Below are 22,192 nucleotides of genomic sequence, written 5' to 3' on the forward strand. Positions count from 1 at the left end.
GTCATGCTGAAAGCAGCCAGGCCCGCAGCCTTAAACTTCGCATTGGCACCGGCTGCCTAGAAAATCCTTCCTTACATAAGCAAACACGTTCCATCCCGGTGGCTTCCAGAGTGCTTGCTGGTCCAGGAGCAGAGCAGATCTGTGGCCATATGGCCTCAGGAATGTGTCTTGCTGGAAGGCCAGGTCAGTGGGGGAAGTGGTGTTCACCCGGAGCATCAGGGCAGAAGTGGTGGAGGCTTTGTTGTGTGCCCTTAATTCTCTGAAAGTTCACCTACAGTGAGACTTATCAGACACCCCGTCTGCGGCGGCCTCCTTCCTCACATGGAGCGCCATTTTTGGCAGCCTGCTCCACCAGGAACAATGAGCCCGGCGGGGCCCTCTCCATCGGCCCAGGGCTTCTGCGGAAAAACAACCAGCAATTATAAATAGATGTTATTTGTAGTTTCCATTTTCTTGCCTTCAAGGTTTTTTGGAATAATTCCTTCAGTTTGTTTTGGGTTATTCTCTTCGCGTACTTCCTTTGCTGGGTGGTCAGATTTCCTCCCTTCTAAAGAGCTGTGGTGACCCTGGTTGTGAGGGGATTGTGCATAAGAAGCTCAAAATATCAGAGATTTGCGGCGGGAAGAAACGAAGGAAGAAATGCAACTGCAAACAGCCGTTCTTAAAAAGGCACCTGGTGCTGCTGCAGATACACAGACAGAGTTTGCGAACTGCCTGGGGCTTTGGCGTCCCGTAACAGCTAACAATAGCAGCAGCGACAACTCACATCTGCTCGCTGAGCACTTACTATGTGGCAGGTACTTCTGCACATGCTCCCGGCTGGGAAACGTCCCTAACCTCAAGTTCTTGCTTTTGTGGTTTCTTTTCTCTGTTTTTATTGGTCCTGACCCTCAGCCACTGACCACATCCCCCTGTCTCCTGCCCTGCCACCTGCATGTCTAACCGCCTGCCCTGCCACTTGTATACCCCCATCCCTACCTAACATGCTGAGCTATTGATGTGCATTAACTCTGCGGTCCCCAACCCCAGCCGTGGACTGCTACCAGGCCCATGGCCTGTTAGGGACCAGGCCGCAGAGCTCTGCAGACCCCCACCCCCACCCCAGGTCCGTGGAAAAATGGTCTTCCATGAAATCAGGATGGCTGCATTAATTCACCAACCTGTGTGGGGGTTCAGTACCTTGCTGTTCGAGACACAGCAAATGGAAGAGGGGTGGTTTTGAACCCATCTAAGCCTGGACTCGGCAACATAAGATTGAAATAAAATCTCAGAAACTCAAGTGACTGAAGCACTGTTGATGGATTTGTGTGTGTGTAGGGGGCCTTTTTAGAAACCTAGCCCCCAGGTTGGGGCACTGAGACTGTCTCTAACTATGGCTTTTAATTTCGTCTTCTCATGTCTGGTGCTCAGAGCATCACATATGTGTAACTCTTTTCTCCCCCAAGTCCACCATCCCATTTTGTCCAACAGTGGTAATAAGAAAAATCACTAGTGTCTCTCGTGTGTTTTCTAAGGCATCTGACACTGTGCTGGGCCTGTGTCTACCTTCGCAATCCTGCCACAATCCCAAAAGGTGGGGACTGTTATTATGTCCATTTTATAGATGAAAAACTGAGACTCAGGTTAGGTACTTTGGCTGCAGTCACACCACTCGCAAGTGACAGAAACCAGCTGGATTATCCACAAGGCCCATACACTAAGTGTACAGTGTGTACATACTCTCAGACAGATACGTTTTTGTGTAACAGTAATTTAAGACTTCTTTTGTCACAGACCCCTTCTCTAGGAAAATGTGCGTACACACAAACACAAAATTTCAGCACATGACTACAGGGGTTCGTATGCCAACCCACTGAAATTCGTGTGGACCCTACTACAAATCCATGGATTTTAGAATATGTGTTCTAGATGATACTTTAAGAGCTTATAAATACACAGGGTGCTGTTTTCTCACTCAATGGGCCATATGTTCACAAATGAATATATGTGCTTATAAAAATACTACACTTACAAAAATTAATATGTTATCCCATCTGAACATTTACAAGCTCGATTTCTACTGGGTGAGTCTTAAAACCATGAATTCTAAATCTGCTCACTGTTCCTGTTGGTGATTTGTCTATTAATTTTGGTAAGTCCTGTAGACGTTGTTTAAACAGATCAACAAGATTTTGTTAAGTCTCTTTCATACATTATACCCATTTTGTGGAAACCTGAGGGCGAAAGGATTCTTTCTGCCTGGTACCTGCTGATGCTATTGTGCTGTGGCAATCTGGTGTTTTCACTGCTCTCAGATCTTTATTCCCCAAGGAGGGAAAGAGAGGGAGGTGGGGTGTATATGCTTGATTGCCTGGGTTCAAAGCCTGCCTCTGAGCTTTCCTCATCATATGACCTTGGGCAAGTCACCTAACCTCTCTGAGCCTCAGTGTCTGCATCTGCAAATGCATGGTGATTGTAACAGGTGTGTACTAAATGAGGATTAAATGAAATAATATCTAAACTGAGGGCCTGGCCCGTAGTACATGCTCAATAAAATGTGAGCACTTTTCACGATATACCAGTTTCTTATTATGTGGATGGTACCGATGAAAGGGAGAAATTCAAGGAAATGAAATTTACTTTGTAAAAAATCCAACCTGAAAGCAAGCCCATTTCTTCATAAAGCCTGGGTGTCCATACTGAGCCCAAGCAGCAGGTGGCCTGGCTTTGGCCCGGAACTGACCGGAGACCTCAGCATTGTGCAGACCCGCCTTGCAGCTTCTTCATTTATCAGACAGCTCCTTTGTTGGGAAGTCGTCTACGTTGCTCCTATTCTCCTCGCAGGTTTTAATGTAAGGATTAATAAGACAGTGTTTGTAGATGTCTTTGAGCTTCCTGGAAGAAAGGCACTCCAGGAGGTGATAAATTCTCTGGCCTGGATAATCTACTCATGAAATATGGAACTTTGAAAGTGTGAGAAAAATCTCAAATCACTTTGACAGCATTTTAATTATAGTTGATTTGTTTGCCGCTAATAGTGAAAATGCTGTCAGCATGATTTGAGATGTTTCTTCCACTCAAAATGTTATATTTCATGTTTTTGAGTCACGAGGCAACATTTTGGTTTTCAGATACAACCAGAATAGCTCAGTAAATGTGTCGGGGGACAAAGGCAGAGAGCATAAAATGGACCGACAGAGCAACCCCCTCAGAAAGCATCATCATAGCATGCCTTCTTCTTCACATGGGACAACGACCTCAAAGCCCGTATTCATTTATTCACTTAGCAAAAACTTAGTGAGTTCTCCTATGTGCCAGGCACCAAGCAAATCTTATAAATTCAGCAGTGAAAAGACAACCCTTGCTCTCATGGTGCTTACTGCCTAGTACAGGAGATAGATCGTAAACAAGTAAGTATGTTGACAAGACCTTTCCAGACTGTGATAATAGCTATAAAGGAAGTAGGGGATGGCAAGGGCATGCTATCTAAAATAGGGTGGTCAGGGCAGGCTCCCCTGAGGAGGTGACACTGGCACTTAGTCCTGAAGGATGAGAAACAGCCAGCCATGGACAAAACTAAGCAAGAGCATTGCAAGCAGAGAAAAAGAGCAAGTGCAAAAGCCCGGGGGCTGGAAAGCCCTTGCCATATATAAAAAGTCTGAAACATTTTATGATCCAAGCAGTGTGAAAGGAGGCATTGCTTGGTTGGCAAAATTATGACTTCAGGACTTGAGCACAGATGTTCTGATATGTAGACCCAAATCCCATAGAATGGGCATAGTATTCTTACTTAGAGGACCTAAATACTCTGTCTTTGATATAGAAATCCCTTCACAAGTGGTTCTATGTGGCATCCCCAAAGGTGGACTCTGACAGCAGCTAGACATCATCCCACCTTGAGAGAAGGGCCCCAGCTTGGTCAATCTTCCAGCACCGGCTCCACTGGGCAGCCCAACCTTTCGTGCCCTGCTGGGAAGTGTCCAGCATGGATAGAGTTGTGGCAACTAGAAAGCCTCTTTTCATGTTTGCCTAGTGATGAGAGGAAGAGATGAGATTGTTGCTTTTTCATATCTCTCCTGTGGACTCTTAAAATTAATTCTACCATCAAGATTCCCAACCCCTAAATGTGGGTTTGGGGAGAGAAACGTAAGACTTTGAAGTTGAGAAAGAAAGGAGAGAAAGCATTCTCTAGACAAGTGCTCGACAGGCAGATGTCAGAATCCGTGAGGAGAAAAGGCAAAAGGTGCTTGGGGAACAGTTTTAGGGAGAAAAAAGAACCGGGAGTAGAAATGGCTACTTCAGCTCAGGAGAAAAATAAATAAAATAATAAAAGGTAGTGTTAAAGCTTTGAAAGGAATTTTTTCATTTAGGAGAGATTATGAATAATGAAATGCAAACACTATCGTTAATATGTCGGTTAGCTGGTTTATGTTGCCTTCCGGAGAATGAGTGATGTGTTCTAAGAGGAGCAGCTTTTCAAGTCACCCCACTGGACTATCGAGGGGGGAGCTCTGAGTTTGTACCCCAGATTCCTTTACCAAACAAACACTGGATATCAGCTGCTAGATGCAAAGCCATATTCATTCCAAGGCCGCAAACTTCCTAAGCCTCTGCCGAACTCTTCACAAATGAACCTGACAACACTGAAATTTCTAAGGAGATTTACTCCAGCTGTAGCAAATCCCTAATAATAAAAAATTTCCCCAAATGAGTCAGTCACACAGGAGGTAAATGAGACATTCTGTATGAAGTCAGCATGTCATTTGGAGTGTGCCCTTTATGTAAAAAACCCAGCCAGAGGACCATGTGGTTAAGTGGGGCTTGTCCACAGGGCAGAACCAAACCAGGGGCGGTGGTAGCAAGGGAGGGGGGCTCAGCCACGAAACTGTAACTGAGTCGCCTCCCCCTCAAGCAAACCTTACAGGAAAACCCAGTTTTCCTAAGAAGTTCAAGTAAAGGCTGATTATTTGCTTCACAAAAGGATTCACCAGACGGATCCGTTACCCAACAAGCTCAGAGAGAAAATTTATAACATAATTGAATTATATGACCCTTTTTCAAAAATGCATCCCTTCTTTAGATGTGTATGTAGATATATAAGGATGAATTTGTTGCTGGCCGCATTACAAAAAAGAATATCCGTTGAGTAAATTGAGGTAGGCTTGTCACTGTGGTATTTGGTGGGTAGCTTCATCACTGATTCTGTTAATCCCCTAAATTACTCTATGCATGATTAGGCAACCAGATAAAACCTCCCACTTCTGACGAACAAGCCAGTGGGATGTCAGGGCCTCTCTTTGTCCTTCCCAGAGAAATGGCCAACACAAAGATTAGAACTATCTGGTGGTCTTTAAAAAAATTTTTTTTAAATTATTTATTGAGTGTAGGCCATATCCTTGGCACTACTCTAGGTGTTCTGACACACTGTGTCTTAGTTTGTCCTCACTCCAGTTCTGGGAGCCGGATGATGATGACGAGGATGATGGTGATGGTGATGAATTTATTTCTTTATCTGGTAAATCATGAGAGCTGGATTATTTTTCTCAATTCCTCTACTTTGAAAAAAAATTCTTAATACAAGCAACTCTATGTATTTTTTTGGCTTATTAAAGAAATGTGGGCTCCTCATAAACAATTCAGATAATAGAAGGGAACAAAGAAGAAAGTAAAAATGATCAATTATCGTACCACCCATGTATCTTGCCACTGTTAGTATTTTAATATGTAATCTTTCAGACTTTTTTCTGCATGCTTATGCAAGGAAATATATATATTTTCAACATACTTTTAAAAAATTTACTTTTTGAAGTTAATTGTATATCATGAGCATTTTTCAGTAAAAACAAAAATGCTAGACCTGCAGCACTATTTACTATAGCAACAGAATAGTCCATTTTCTAAATATACCAAAATTGATTTGCCCACCCTTTATGGTTGGACTTTCAAACACGATGCTATTTATAAACACACTATCTTCCCACTTTTCATATGCTTTTTAAAACATATGCACAAAGATTCATATATATCTTTGCACAATTGTGCAATTGTTTTCTTAGGAAAAATTCCTAGCCGTAGGATTGCTGGATTAAAGGCTATGTGCATATTAACTTTGTCACATTTTGCCAAAATGCCTTCCAAAATGTTTGAATAGATTTCATTCCCACTTATTCTGCACCTTTGCTCTCTTAGAGAAAGTCACTTCTGCTCTACACCTCATCCCCTTCGCCTCTGAAATGGGTGAGGACACAAGAAACATTTATTAAGCGCGCACTGAGTGCAGACTGTGTACTAACACTTTGTATCGATCAGATTCAGTCGTTTAAATCTCACAATAATCCCAGGAGAAAAGTTCTAATATCCCTATTTTACTTTTATCTTACCCATTTCTGAGGCTCAGAAAGTTTCAATAACTTGCCTGAGGGCACCCAGCTCAAAAGTGGCCAAGCTGGGATCCAAACCCAGCTCTGTCCGCTTCTGGGGTTGAGACTCCCGGGCCCAGGACCCCTGTTTCCCAGCGCAGGTGAGCGCGGTGTGTGATGAATGAACACAGCTGGCGCGGCCTCTCGACCCTTGCGTACACTGCTAGGGCATCACCGCTGCTCAGTGGAACGGGACTGTCCGGCAGCGCTTGCCTCAGTGTAGAAATAGCAAGGAGGGGTTTTCCAGAAGGTCTGGGGAGTTTCCCCTGAGAATGAACTAAGCACTTTTTCACTTTTTTTTTTTGGAAGTGAAGAAGCATGTTTTCAAAGTCAGCACCATCTCCTTTGCTGCAATCATAGACGTAAACAGATTCCCCCACTCCCACAGGCTTCTCAGTCTGTGGCCATCTCTCCCGAGCTCCCCAGGGAAAACTGCTGTCTTAACTTCTCCAGACTCTAAACCAGCTTCAGTGGTTCCTTTGACTGTAGGAGTCCAGCCTGTGGGGTCTACGAATGAACTAAGCCTGGTCCACTCTTTCGTATACTTCCTTTGCAGCTCTACAATTTGGAAGTGGCAGAGCAATATGGCTCCCGGGGGCTGAAGTGAGGACTCTGCAGCTCACACCAGCCCCTTCTGCAGGCAGCCGCCCCCCCAGACCCTGGGGGTGACTTGAGCCGGCTGGCACATCCCAGAGCAGGGGGCCTTCCCAACCCTCTCTTTACCTGCAAGGAAGAGATTTCTTATGTGTTGCTTTAACAGATTGATACAAAATAAATAAACAGAGATGGAAGGAGAGGGAGATGGATGGTTTCAGTAAATAATGGTACAGTGGCCAGCAATTTAAAGGGAGCTGGTGGAAAGGAAGTTTCCCACCTAAGCAGTTGTGACAGGCATATTAACTGGTAGCCCAGAAAGGGAGCACAAACACAGCACCGTGAGGATTGCCAGAGCACATACCGAAGCTGAAAAATGTGTGTCTGTCAAGATAAAACGGTGCGTTATGTGTGCACCGTCCCATGAACCTAGCCAAGGATGTCTTGGAGGTGTCTTCCCCCCACCCCGGCCAGTTTGACTCTGCTTAAACTGAGCACAGGCCTCAGCTTAGGGAGGGCAGCCCGCTCCGCCTCTTGCTGAGCTAATAGTTGTGTGTGCGTAGACACTGGGTCCCTAGGGACTCAGCCCCTGCTTTTGGAGAAAGGTTTTTATTGCCTTATCTAATATGATGCTGATTCCTTTTAAAAATGTGTGTTGACTAGACACTGCTGATGTGAACTTCGCAGAGTCATCTCGGGGAAGGAGGTGATGGGGAGCCTTCGTCACTAACAAAGAGGGGACGACCAGGGAAAAAATTGAAACGGGGGCGAGAGGGAGGCAGGAAAATAAACAACATCTCTGAGACATCCCCAGTGGGGCCTGCACGGTACATAGCCCGCTACATGTTTTCATTCCATCTCCTTCCCAGCCTTCTGGAGGAGATATTTTTGATCCGTGCCCTACAGATGGAGAAATTGATGCTCAAAGTGGTTAAGTAGCTTACAATGACACAGAGCAAAAAGGAGAGACTGAGATTCTGAGAGATCATAATGGAAATGAAAATGGTGCTACCAAAGGGGGAAAAAAATGTCTGTTTTGAGAATGAGGCTACTCTCTTACGTGGGCAGGAGATAAGGCCTTCCAGCTCATTCACTCTGTGGCTTTAACAAAGCACAGCAACTTCCTGTGTCTCTGTTTGCCAGTCTATGCAAGCAGACATAAGTGCCCTTTATTTATCTGTCTGAAACACCTGAATTGTGTAAATGAATGGAGGGAGACATGAGTCGGATTGAGACAATGGTTCTGTCTCATGTCCTTGTAGTGATCTTTTCTTGTCTGTGCCATCCCCACCCAGGTATGACTTCATTGAGATTCGGGATGGGGACAGTGAATCTGCAGACCTCCTGGGCAAGCACTGTGGGAACATCGCCCCGCCCACCATCATCTCCTCGGGCTCCATGCTCTACATCAAGTTCACCTCCGACTACGCCCGGCAGGGAGCAGGCTTCTCCCTGCGCTATGAGATCTTCAAGACAGGTCAGTGTGGTCCGAGGCAGGGGCTGGGAGTTCGGCATCATGGAGACGAAGGGCGGACAGCAGCCCGGTGGGTTGGGACAGGTGGTAAGGGTTATAGTTTCATCCAGCGGGAGCATGGCGAGAGGTTCAGGGTGAGCCTGGAGACACCCCGAGAAGAGCCAGTTCAGGTTATCATCCAACTGGAGGGGCCAGAGTGGGGGCACCAAATAAATAGAAAAACACTTTTTGAAAGAATCTGATTTTTGTGCGTTTTTAAAAATCAAAATAATCTTCATGGGAAAAAGCAAAACTCATTTGAACTTCCCACCATTTACTTCATGGTTTAATGTTGCCTTTATTTGGAATTACATGGGACTGAGGACATAATCTTTTCATTGTTTAGAGTCTCTAAAGATCTTACCATGACCCTCCAAATGAGGTCACACCGTAACTCTTAAATTAAAATAAGGCTCCTAGAAATTCCCCTTGGCGAGCCATGTTACCACTTCTACCCATTCAAACCCGATTTCCCAAGTGCCAATGAAAGTGACGCCCAGAAAAGCAGTGAGAAGACAGCAGACAGAGGGGCATGGAACACTGCACGCATGTCAAGTTGACTGCTTGATTTCCATTAGGTCCCCCTTAGATAACTTTAGTCCCAGAGAATATGCGAGCGCGCGTTTCCGTAACTGGGTACAGCAGACATTTATTCCTCCCCTCCCACGCATGGGGCTCCTTATCTCCAGGCTGAGGGAGGTGTCGCCTCCAGTTCTCCCCTCACCCCACCCCTCTCCCCACCTCCCAGGCTCCATCTACGAGCGCGTGTCTCCGCTCTCCAGCAGTCTAAGTTTTACAACTCACGGATAGAGTCTGGTTCAAGGGGAGGCTGTCAGCCTTGTCATCGAGAGGCCCGGGCCCGGCGCCTGTCGAGTTCAGTGTGAGGGGAACTATTCATATATATTTTCTTTTTCACTAAACAGTTCTTGAAAGGAAGTGGTAGCTGCTGAAAGCACTTTTTATATCCACTCTGTCTAAATATTTGTCGGATTGGTCTGCCTGAGAGCAAGAACGTGGCATCAGATGCAGGGGTGGGCCGAGGGAATTGCGTTGTGCCAGAGTGGGAGTCCGAGCTGTCACAGGGTCAAGTCCCAGGAAGGTCCGTCTGCCTCGGGTTTTCATGCTCCTGACCACGGTGAGGTCACAGGGACTGACAGTCTGTGTGTCCAGTGGCTCGGGCTGGTGTGAGGCCCCCAGACAGCTGATGCACATTCCCTTGAGCCCTGTGCAAGCTTCAGGTCAATGCCGCCAGCACTGATGGAACATCCTTTGCTGCCCAGCAGTGGGGAGAATACAAGAGAAAGGAATAAAACAGGGTGTTTGCTGTCTCCTAGTTGGAGAGACAGGTGTGTGATCCCTCAGCACATAACAGAGGCACAGTGGGTGCTGCTGGATGACTGTGTATGTGAATTGAAAGGAGAGCTATACTATGAGGTGGAATGAGTAAGTGCTAAGTGAAGGTACAATTAACGTGCTGTGGTTATGAAAACGGGGAAGCGATTGAGTGGCTCTGAAGAATCTATCAGGTAGCAAGGTCCCTAGTGCTAAAGCCGTCACTCGATTCCACTGTGCTGAGCATGAAAGGAAAACAGCTCCAAGCAAGATCCTCCAGGGAGCTGGCCCAGGGACGTCAGAGCAAGGGTGAGCAGAGCCATTAGAGCTCATCTGTGGTCTCACACCTCCATGCTTAGCATTTCGCAATTCATGATGCCACATTCTCCAGAAGGCCACGAAAAAAGTGAATGTTCACTCTATCCATTATGCAAATTTGAAAGAAGGATAGAAGGCTATTAAAAGATGAAACATGCAAGAGGGTAGCATAATTCAGCATTGCTGTCTTGAGGACATGCTGAAGAAGGATTTGGAATGAGACAGCAAGTCTGGGGACTGTCTGGGACAATGGTGCTCATCAAGGAAGCTGGGTGGCTTGGGCTTGGAGAAACAGGGCTTCCTGTGTTAAGGATCAGGGTTGCCTGTAGAAGGGATTGCCACAGTGAGAGACAGTCCTGCCAACAACAACCTCGCTCCCGGGAACGTGACAGAAGGTGAGAGCCCAGTAGCCTTCTCGGAACTGCTCACGCCTGCCGTCGCACCCATACCGAAGAGCAACTCTCAGCACAAAAGTCAGCCCCATATAAAACACAAAATTCAAAACTGAGAAGTTTAAAAAGATGAGTGTTCTTGCAGGTGTCCTGTCCTATACCTATACTCCCATTGTTGGAGTCCTGAGAGAAAATACACACAGTCTACGTCATTCACAGGACATGAAAGAAGTGGGTGGACATGCTGAAGAAATCCAAACAAACACAGCTATGCTCGCTAGTCGGATTCATAAAGAGGAAGAAGAAGGAAACTATAAACACAGATACGCAAATAGCCATACAGAGGGCTCTGGAAGCCTTCGACAGCACATTGCCCTGGCGGGGCTCTGCCGCAGAACCCACGATGTGGGCGCTGACCAGGGGCCAGTGTCTGCAGTAGAAGGTTCATGTCTGCCCTAAGTGAAACGGTTTATAAAAGATTCTATGTGTCGCCAGACTGTCCCCATATCAAAGCGTAAGCTCAAACAATTCACAAACTTCAAAGATCTCAATAATCACCAAATCCTGAACAGAACAGAAAAATAAATTTTTAAGCTTAAAAAAGTAACATCAGAAGTGAAATCAGTGGAAAATGTGTGGTGTGTGTGTGTGTGTTGTTGTTGTTTTTCCCCCTGATGCTCCTTTGACCAAAGTTCAAGATCAGGTTTTCTTCCTGTTTGCCCAGTGACATTTCTGAAACTGAAATTTCTGGAGTCATTCACAGGTAGAGAAAACCTGGAGCACCCACTACCTCTACTCCCTGAATTAAAGAACTGAATTCACCTTCTGTGGTCAAGGAAAGCTCAGCTTTGGATAAATCCGCCATGTTTTAAATATCTTCATATGTGTAGATTCTTCTTCCACTTGCGGTTATTATAAAATTCACAGAGGAAAAACACAGAGTGGGCAGTTTCATACCAGAGTCCTTTGGTATGAAATCATTCACTGTAACCAAAATCTCCAGCTTCTATGGACAATCTTAGCATTGAGTGGACTTGACTATTTGTTGCCTGAGTTACTTTTTTAACCTTTAATCCTTTTAACACATCGCAGAAAAAGATGTTGGGTTAGGTAGATATTTCCAAGAGTCAACTTTTGTTTCCTTTTCTGAGATCTCTTCTCAGCATTTGATATTCAGTTGCCTTTCTGATGCTCTGCCCGTGCTGCACACAGTGAGATGATGAAATTAAACACAAACACATGATTTTAATAGACGGGTTTGATTTTTCTACATAAAAAAAGATAAAGCTAGATGAAAGTTTTCCCACCTCATTCAAAATAAGCCAGAGGATATATCCATTTATAGCCATATATATCAGAAATGTATACTTTTTTTTTTTTTTGCCTTAAGAACCTAAGGTTGAAAAATTCTTTCCAGTTGAATGCTCAGGGCCCTGGAAACTGTGGACACTATAGACTCTCGCATGCTCCAGGTCTCTCTCAGATGCGCTAGATGTCCATCTTGGAAGCACTTGTGCCCCACCTATGAGAGGGACCAAAGAAAAATTCTGCCACAGATTCCCCACTGCTGGGGGTGGGGCTTCTCCTTGCCTTCTAAGGGAATGACAATAGCGTAGACTCTAAGAGAAATGTCAGGATGCCCTTTCTAGCTCTCAAGCATGTTGTGAATGGAGAGTTAATTTCCTCCCAGCTGTGTGCAAGGCTCAGCTAAGTGGCCCACATGAAGAAGGCTGCACAGCAGCCATAAACTCTAACCTTTTCAAAATTCCTCTTGGCCCCCTGAAGACCTGCCAGCTGGCCTGGCTTTGCTGAATTGCATCATGCCGGGCCATCGAGGAGGCCCTCAGGAGTTTGCAGCCCAACGGTAAACAAAGCTGGGGAGGCAGCTCCAGCTCAAGCCTCGCTCTGGGCCAGCCCTGCCACTGCCATGCCTCTGAAGGACCGGGTGCAGAGCACAGCGCTCAGAGCCTCCAAAGACCCATGGAAAGGTTAGCACTTGCCCTCTTGCGTCCTGGGTCCCCACCCTGCCAAGGCACAGCGCAAGGCAGAAGCGAGGAGGTGATGGATGTTCAGGTAGGGGGTGCTGGAGTTTCCTGTCTGGTGCTAAAGAAAGTTAGCCCACTTATTTGCATGACTCCTTTTCCAAGTCAGACATTTCGCTGCTTTCCAGAAAGCAACCGTCAATAAAGAGACTCGCGATGGGGCCCGCTATGGGGGTAGTGGATAAAGACATCGCTGCAGGCTAAAATCTGCGTATCGACATCACCTAGTTATATTTCAGTGCGATCCCCAGAGGACACTTCCTGCCAGTAAACACCTGGTTTATCAAGTATTTCTGTGGGTTTTTTTTCTTTCGTGCTTAGAGTTTCTATTATCTTCCTCATAAATCCTGCTTCCTTTTCTTATTTTAAAATCAGAACGTAGTGAGTGAAATCAGTTCTAAATGTCCAGCATTTGCATCCACCAAGTTAACTTGCATCAGTTCTTGCTCTACGCATATGCGTGGGTCCGTGGGTCTGGGTCCTGGGACCCATCAGTGGTGCTGCCCTGGCAAATGGTGGCTGGGTTCATGCGACTCCACCTGGAGGCATTGGGAGATAGGGTGGCCCTAATCCTCTTAGGAGCTCCTGCTGCCGTCCAAGCTTACACCAGGATGCGAATCTGGGCCGTACTTAATCAGGATGCCTCCATGCGTCCCAAGAAAACAGACACAAGAGCTCAGGAGAGAAACAAGGCTTTCCTCACCACAAAGGAACCAGAAGCCTTCCAAATGTCAGTGCACTGCTGCATTTTTCCAAACTTGCTGCCGGAGCGGCCTTTAACATCCCCAACGCCCCGCTGTGATCCACCAGCTAAAAACATCGATTGTTAATTGTCCGACCACTACAGAGCAGCTCGTTTTAATATAGTCATGACATGAATGAGACCCGAGCTCCCCTTTGCCCCTCCCCTGAGGCACCTTGGATCTTGGAGGGAGAAGGCGGCACTTAGTTGGCTGTGGTACAATAGGGGCTAGTGTTGAGGTCAGCAGTAAATAAGGGGTAACATTGTTTTCCCTGCTGGCAATCAGCAAGCCTTCCTTAAGGATTGAAATAACTTACATTTCTGGAACGAGCAGCTGAGTAATTGAGAAAGAAGACTCTGTTCCTCTTTTCAAGAGAATCTCCCTCTCTCTCTCTCACACACACACTCTTCTCTCCACTCCCACCCCCCAATTCCTCAATTGCTCCTCTCGCTCTAATACGCAGAGCAAGCCAGTTGTGCCCCCCTAATTTCTGTCCTAAAGAGGGACTGGCTTGAGGGCTTGAAACGTGCATGTGAAGAGCATGTTGCTTCAAGAGCCACTCCAGTGGAAACAAAAACCTTGCGGGTAGGGGGATTTGGGCCCAAACATTTAAATAACCCATGTGACAGAGGCAGCAAAGAAAGGCATCTTCTTCTTGATGCTACGGTTCTCTTTTACATGCAGGCTCTGAAGATTGTTCAAAAAACTTCACAAGCCCCAATGGGACGATCGAATCCCCCGGGTTTCCCGAGAAGTACCCACACAACTTGGACTGCACCTTTACCATCTTGGCCAAGCCCAAGATGGAGATCATCCTGCAGTTCCTGACCTTCGACCTGGAGCATGACCCTTTGCAGGTGGGCGAGGGGGACTGCAAGTACGACTGGCTGGACATCTGGGATGGCATTCCACATGGTGAGTGATGCCGCGTCATGAGGCGCTCCTCCGCGGCTAGGCCTTTGCCTACTAATTGCTTTAGTGGTGATAAAAAGGTAGAGCAAAGAGTTCAAAGCTCCTTAGAGTTCTTGCATGACCCACGATGACTTTCTCTTCTTTTCCTTCACCGAGGATGGTTTGAGGAAAATTACAGAAAGGCAGTCTACTTTCTTGGACATATTTCTTTGGAAAAGGATAGTATACTACGTATTAATAGGTATTTGGGAGAGGATGAGGAAGCCTATAGGTGATGTTCTTTTCCACTCCAACTTGTCAGGACAGAAAGTGACTCAGTGGCCAAGCCCTAGGACCAAATGCAAGGACTCCAGAGCCAGACTGGGCTTGAGTCTTGGCTCTGCTACTTGGCTCCACCGTGCAGCCTTGGACAAGTTATTTAACCTGTCTGTGTCTTATCTGTATAAGTTAGCTGCTATCATCATTATTATTGCTATTAATATTATTAATATAGTCATAGATGTTAAAAAGGCGCATCACCCAAGGCCAAGAGGGACCTGTACTTCTCAGGTGAAGACCAACATAAATCTCGAGTATGGCGGTATTGGTGTCCTAGAGGAAACAAATCTTTCACTTTTGTAGTCATTCTACATATTTTCCAATGGAAGGAAGACTTGGTGGCTGAGCAAGAAGACCAATTTCATTTCCTGGGAAAAGCATAAGAGTTAGTCAGAAAACTTGATTTAAGCAGTATGGACAAGAAAGTCACATGACTTCTCCAAACCTCAATTTCTTCTGTAGAGCAGGATACCTTTCCAGCCTGTCTCCCAGGGCTGTGACAACAGAATGAAGCCAGCGAAAGTGGCTTGTATTTTTTCATTAAAAAGTAAAAGTACTTTTAAATGTACAGGAAAAATATGAGACTTTATTCTTAAAACCTTTCTTTGGTTCTTTGGTTTTTATGCCAAGGCATACAGAGTGATGCTCCATTGAATGACATGCGGTGGTGGGAAGGGCGAGTGTGTTGAAAACCAAGTTTGACATTTTCGTTTCTGCTGACCTCTGTTTGTCCTGCATGTCCAGTTGGCCCCCTGATTGGCAAGTACTGTGGAACCAAAACGCCCTCTGAACTCCGTTCGTCGACAGGGATCCTCTCCCTGACCTTTCACACGGACATGGCTGTGGCCAAAGATGGCTTCTCTGCACGTTACTACCTGGTCCACCAAGAGCCGCTAGAGAGTGAGTGGGCCAATTGGGAACTTCTATCCTGTCCTTGCATCAGGGCTGTGAGGGTGTACAGGTGAAGAAAAGCTGACCTCTGCAAGAGAAGGAGATGGAAACATTACTAAATTTGTGCTTGCACTGGGGTTCAGGGAATGGGGGCTGCATCCTCTTGCCAGGCAGAGATTAATGAGAAAAGAACACAGGTCAATCTGGGTGCTCATTTCTTTAAAGAAAAAATACGCGTGTGTGTGTGTGTGTGTGTGTGTGTGTGTGTGTGTGAATATATACCGAGAATTAGTTATTCCCGGGGAAAGTCATGGGACCATCTCATGTCTCAATTTCCTCATCTATGAATGAAAGGGAAGTTAAAATGATCAGTACAGGGTCCCTCTCATGCTAAAATTTTTTGAGTCTGGGGCCATTTTTTCCCCCTGTCTAAATCTGGGGTTGTTATCTCAAAACTGAGCCATTTTAAATTTCTCTTTATATATCTTTTTTGACATTAAACATCTCTGGCCCTAGGTGGAGTTTCCCTGGCTAGACTGCTACAACTGCTTGGACTTTCCCTTCACATTCCCAATAAAGAAGTTTTTAGAGCTTCTGCAGTATGCCAGGCACTGGGCAAAGCATTATAAACTGTCACTCTGACCCTAGATGTCATGGAGATTGCGGTCTAGGCCATCAGTCTCTCAACCCCGGGCTCTGTCTTCAAGTCAGCTGCTCTTGGACATGTGCTTCAGATGTGCTGCCATTTCCACTTAGAAACCCAAACAATAACACTAAGAACTAAAGAAGCACTTTAACAATGATTACAGCCGAGTAAATCCTGCCATGGTTGTAGATAGCTCACCACGTATATAGCTACAGACATGGCAGCCTGGCCTGCAGGAAATTCTCTGGGCTTTGTTGCGGGTTAAAACCATCAAAGAGCTCGTGAAGATTGGGCAAATGGTACCAGGTCATGCAAATGGCCAGTGCAGTCACAGAGCTAAAGAATAGGTTCGATGCCTGAAAGAGATCACTGGTCCATTTCACATGCACACACAAACACACACAAACATTGATCAGTGTCTATGGTGCCCACGAGAAGGACAGCAATGTAACTGATGGCATGTGGCCAGAGTGAGTGACTTCTGGGTCTATTTGCCCAGACAGGTGGCACAGAGGAACATAAAGTGACATGAATGTGCTTATAGAGAGGTCTCTCAAAGACAGGTATTTATGCTTTGTAATGTCTATCTTCTATGCCGGAACTCACGAGACAGCCGAGTGAAAGAAGGAAGCAAAGTGCCTTCTGGGTGTTTATTAATAAAGCAGGCTTCCCACGATGCATCAGCCCACCCAAATTGCTGCGAGTTTCTCTCCCGTTTACCTGTATTGCAATCATGGTGCATCTGGTGTCTGTGAGCATCTGTAGCCTGCAGCAGTAACAGTTCTTGTGCTTTAGATTGTATTTTTAATTTGTATGATGATTCTTATTTATCCATAACCTGATTTCTTATAGGTCCAATTTAGTTTCTTTCAGACCCAGAGGGGTTGTCAAGCTCCATGATTTGGTGTAGTTGTTTTTAAAATGAGAGCATATAATTAGGGTCTTTAAGATGAGGGCATGCCTGTAAGGACTTGTCCCCAGAAGGGAGCAGTGTTGGGAGGGTCCCAGGGGCTTGAGGTTGAGAGGCCTAACTCTGCCCTTCCCCTTTGCATTCCCCAGACTTCCAGTGCAATGTCGCTCTGGGAATGGAGTCCGGCCGGATTGCTAATGAACAGATCAGTGCCTCATCTAGCTACTCCGATCGGAGGTGGACCCCTCAACAAAGCAGGCTCCATGGTGATGACAATGCCTGGACCCCCAACTTGGATTCCAACAAGGAGTATCTCCAGGTACTTGCTCAGATACCAGAGAGCGTACAGAGTGTGTACGTACTGGTGGGGCAGGGAGGTGGCTCCTCAGATAGAGGGGACAAAGGACACAAAGAAAATATACACAGCACACTTGAGAACTCCATTCATTCATTCATCTGAACAAATATGTATGCCAGCCATAAATAGACTGTGCCAGGGCCTGGGCTACATACTGGGGTCCACTGATGAGTAAGAGGGACTCTGTGCCTGCCCTCATGGAGATGACCTGGGAGAAGTTGTTTAGCTAGGATGGTGTGTGCCCTATCACCACAGATATCCAAGGAACATTCGGTAAGCAGTTCAGATCTTCCTCATTCTTGGCACAGGGAGGCATCACAGACTGGCGGGGTGGTGGGGAGGCAGCTCATTTTCCTAAAGGCAAGTTTGTTGAGGGGCTGGCTGAATGTGGCAGCTTCTCCTGATCTTTGCTATTTGGAGAGAGCCCTGCCAGGAAGGTTTTGCACATAGCTATCAGAAGAACACATGGGAAAATGTCACTACCGGGAATGCGCTGCAGCATCTTTTCAGACTATTGTTTGCTTTCTTTCTGAGTAAGACTTGCAGCCCATGTTGAGTAATCTTCCCACACTGCAGACTGGCTCCGTCCTCATCCCCTGGGAAGAAGTAAACAGGGGAAGAGCACGCTGCTAACTCCGTACTGGAGCAATGCTGCTTTTATGATACACGAAAGACAGCCTTGTGACCCGCTGACAAGCTTGTCCTGGCTCTGATGCGACACAGCGACCTCTGCTCTAAGGAGGACGTTGCAGAGCAGGCAACAGGAAAGGGAGAAAGACCACCTGGAAACCCCAGAGAGTCCACAGGGGTTCTAACAGCACAGCCCTTAGGCCATTTGTCACTGTCTCTCCTCTCTGCCTCTACAGAAACCCTCCTCATCCTGCAAAACTTTCAGAAAGTTTTCCTTTATAATTGGCATTCCATTTTTTGGTCCTTAAGCATGTACTTTCTCCTGTCACCATCCACCTTTTTCTCATACACACAGACGGCATTGCATACTTATTCAAATGTTTGATAATGTTGAGCACATATTAAGCAGCCAATAAATGCTTGCGGAATTGAATGTTACCAGTGTGTACTGGCTAAATTTTGGTCACATGGAGATTGCCATTAAGAAACACCATTGCCAGCAAAGGAATGACATCCAGCAATTTCCAAATGAGTTTGGCGTTGTGGGAGAGGAGGTCCCTCAAAATGTTGGCCATCCTCCTTGCAGAGCAAAAGGTCAGGACTTGGTGCATAAGCCTAATTGCTTGGGCAGACTCTGCATGCCCTTTGACCCCTTAGTGACCTGAGTGACTAAATACACAATGGAACAAGGGGGTGGGGACGGGAGGCAGCTATGAGCTGTGACTTTTGCAGCTAGGGCATTATAAGTGAATTGGATTGAATTGAATTGAATTGAATTGGACTGGAGTGGGGTGGATTTATTTAGCGTGTTCCTTTAAAACACCATCTGCTTTCATGATCCAAGGCAGGCCACAGTTTAGTAAGGAGAGATCATAGTTCTAGATGTTCAATGATTATTCTAAGAAAAACTGAATACTGTCTGTTCACATTTGCCAAAAAAAGAAAAAAAATCAAGTTACATTTTCAAGATGTCTGATTTAGGGTCAGATAAGTTGAGTGTAACTATCCAATGAAATTGCAGACTTATACTAATTACAAATACGTCTCAGTGAAGCACAGACACAGGATGGGAGCAAAGTCTAATGACTGTGTTCTTTGAAGAAAACGCAAGACACTGCCCTGAGTGGGGAGTGGTGGTCCCTTACTCCTGCCCTCTCTTCCTCCCCAGGTGGACCTGCGCTTCCTAACCATACTCACGGCCATTGCCACGCAGGGAGCGATTTCCAGGGAGACCCAGAACGGCTACTATGTCAAATCCTACAAGCTGGAAGTCAGTACTAATGGCGAAGACTGGATGGTGTACCGGCATGGCAAGAACCACAAGGTAAATCCAGGTCCCCACTTCAAAGGCTGGGCTGGTTTCTGGGACAAGAGGAGCTTCAAGCCAACCCCACACAGGGGAGAGGGCCTGTGTAGTGAGGCTCAAATAATTGATGGAGGATGCTGGCCCTGAAAATCTTCTTTCTTACACTAAAGTGATTGGAAAACACCATTTCTGCGACAGCCTGGCTGCTGTCGCATCCTGCCCAGCAGAGAGAGAGAGCTTGCAGGGTGTTCTCTGACTTCAAATGAAGGAGGAAACGCATTCCCTGCCCGTGTCTCCCCACACAGGATTCACTGAGCATTTATGGCCTGAGTCCCTTCCACATGCTGGGTTAACAATCACAAAACCACATGAAACTACAGTTCAGGAGTTACCGAGGTCTGGAAATGAAAGGGCACAAATCCTGAGAGGGAATCACAATGTCCCAGAGAAGAAAAGAGGACAATAAATAACGAGGGGAAATTCGATTTGTCGGGGATGGGATCTGAACCGGCAATCATGCTTCACAGCGAGGCATTGAATTCTCTTGGCCGGGGCCTCGGTGTGCTCGGCTCCCGGAGGTGTGGTCCGCGTGGGTGATGCGGGGCTTTTGTTGTATACATATGGATGAATGTCTGGCACTCGGCTTTCCTAAGACACATGGCATTCCGGGTCGGCAGCTGGCGCTGGCGATGTACTGGTTGTGCGGCACACTCAGCGTATGGGGGTCTCGCCTGGGTGGGAGGGGGGTGGGTCTGTGATGGGGGCACAGGCCGAGGTGGCCCCTGCAGACAGTGGAGAGGAGCTGGCTCTCAGGTCTGACAGGAGAGTACGATGCAGGATCCCCAGAGGCTGCTTATCCTTCTCTAGAAGAAAAATAGGGAGGGAGGAGGGTCTCTCTGTAGCGGTGCAGTTCCACCAGGCCCTGGCCTGTTGGGGTGGGAATTAGCAAAATGGGGTGCATTTGGGCAAGCCTAGAGAGGCCACAGATCTTTTACAAGGGGAACCTCCTCAGCCCCTGTCACTGCCCCAAGGTAGTTTGCTTTTGCTGGTACAGCTGGAAGGCTTGGACCTAGAAAATCCTCAACTATAATGTTGGCAGTCTCCCTTGGGAAATGTGAGTTTTTAAAGGAGTGGTTTTTTTAAAAATCAAAATCGCCATAGTAACATGGCACCATTCATCTGAAAATCATGCTTCTAGATATTACCAGGTATCTCTCTCTCTCTCTCACACATACACACACACACACACAAAATTACTCCATTTCCCCAAAAAAGAAAGCCAGGCACTTAGCAATCGAAATACATCCCACCTTGACATGTCCGGCCAGGTCTGGCCTCCCATTGACTCGGTCTCGGGAAGAACTGCCAAATGGCAAGCCCCACGGGCACTGGATGCTGGGAGCGCCGGGGGCCAACTTCTCATCACACCCGACCCATTTCAGTAAGAAACTGGAAGCTCTGCTAGCAGGCGAGGCAGGTCCCAGGCGAGAGGCAAGAGGCTCACCTGACTGTCTCCTTGTCCAGGCACAATGACTAAGCAGCAGTGGCCAAGGGGATACTGTAGCATAAGCTGATTTTAAAAGCACACAGATGGACTGGGATGCCATTTAAAACACCATTTGTAGTAAATCTGCTTTTGGAAATACCTTAGCACTGCACATTTTGATAGAATGCTGTCCTCCCTGGCTTTATCCCTGGTATTCATTCTGCAGGGAAGATATTCCTGAGAATTGAATTTAGCTTTCTGGTCTTCAGAATCATTCTTCTCAACTTTTTCATAGTGGATATTCTCTCTCTCTCTCTCTCTCTCTTCTGCCTCCTCTTCCGACCCTTGGCTAAATTTCTTTCCCCAGTAGCCAAGGGGTAACTTGGGGTTTTGTTTTTGTTTTAGTGAATCAGTCCTGCCCAAATAAAGGAATCTGGGGCAGAGGAAAAGCCCTTTCTCTCCCCATTAGAAATTCATCCTTTGGGTACTTAGCAGCAGACAGGAGAATGGAAAGCCTGCCAATTAGGCACTGCCCCGCTCCCCAGGCCCCCTCGCCCCACTGCGGGTGTGGTGGGCAGCCGGGGGACTTCCTCCTCTCCCCTGCAGGAGTGATCTGGCTGCCCCTTCATTAGGCAATCCTTTTCCCAGATATCTGTAGTTAATGTGCAGATTCCGCCCAGTGCATGGTGCGTCAGGACAGCTTTCTGGGCTGTTGAGTTGAAATCGTTGCATGAACCGTGCCAAATAGATTTGTCAAGTCTGCTGCAGTTTGATTTGATGCCACGAGGGGCAGGTGGGGTGAGTAGGGAACTTGGGGGCAGTTGGGGGAGAGGTTTCGTCCACACCGAGTGCTACCACTGAGTTTCTTTGCAGCCGTTGTATGATGGCACTGTGCCAAGCTAGCGGGTGCTCAGTGGTGGGCTTGAAAGTGAAATCCGAACAACAGGACCTAGTGGAACAGCAAAGCAGAGATGAAGGCAGCAGCCTGCTCTGCTTTGTGGTGGTGCAGGGGGAGGGTTTGCAAACGCCTTCCCAGTGCGCAGGGAGGGAAGTGGGGATTGTGGCATTTGGGGCAGAAATGTGGGAACTTGATTTCAATTCCCTGGTCACTGTCAACACCAATGCAGTGTACCAAAGACCAGGGAATTGGGGAAATCAGAGAAAAGCAAGATTAATGAGCACTCAAGGTGGTGGGGGATGGCTGTGCTGTGTCTTTGCAAAACATTGTCTACAGTTTGGACCCAGGCTGGGCTGAGGCAAGGCCTATGAAGGAATGATTTCCTCTTGCTGCCAGGAGGTGAGGAAGACTAAGGAACTCTTTTCCAGCCTTCCCCACACAGTGAGCAGCCTCTTCTTAGTTTCTTTCCATCCAACAGGTAATCATGAGGTTGCCTATGAGAAAG

The 22,192-nt window shown here is 46.7% G+C and overlaps 1 protein-coding gene across 4 annotated transcripts in view; it reads left to right on the forward strand.

Annotated features, from left to right (window-relative positions):
* The window catches only part of NRP2 (neuropilin 2), a 111,740-nt gene that overhangs the window by 25,150 nt on the left and 64,398 nt on the right, over window positions 1-22,192 (forward strand). For 3 of the 4 annotated variants that reach the window (XM_012661232.1, XM_012661233.1, XM_012661235.1), the window contains exons 3-7: window positions 8,288-8,469; window positions 14,017-14,247; window positions 15,307-15,462; window positions 17,159-17,328; window positions 19,166-19,321. In XM_012661232.1, the coding sequence (XP_012516686.1) occupies window positions 8,288-8,469; window positions 14,017-14,247; window positions 15,307-15,462; window positions 17,159-17,328; window positions 19,166-19,321 (895 nt within the window). The remainder of the gene's footprint in view (window positions 1-8,287; window positions 8,470-14,016; window positions 14,248-15,306; window positions 15,463-17,158; window positions 17,329-19,165; window positions 19,322-22,192) is intronic. The other variant, XM_012661234.1, reaches the window with a different exon arrangement.

The sequence above is a fragment of the Propithecus coquereli genome, unplaced genomic scaffold (assembly GCF_000956105.1).
Source record: "Propithecus coquereli isolate 6110/MARCELLA unplaced genomic scaffold, Pcoq_1.0 Scaffold70, whole genome shotgun sequence".
Taxonomy (NCBI): domain Eukaryota; kingdom Metazoa; phylum Chordata; class Mammalia; order Primates; family Indriidae; genus Propithecus; species Propithecus coquereli.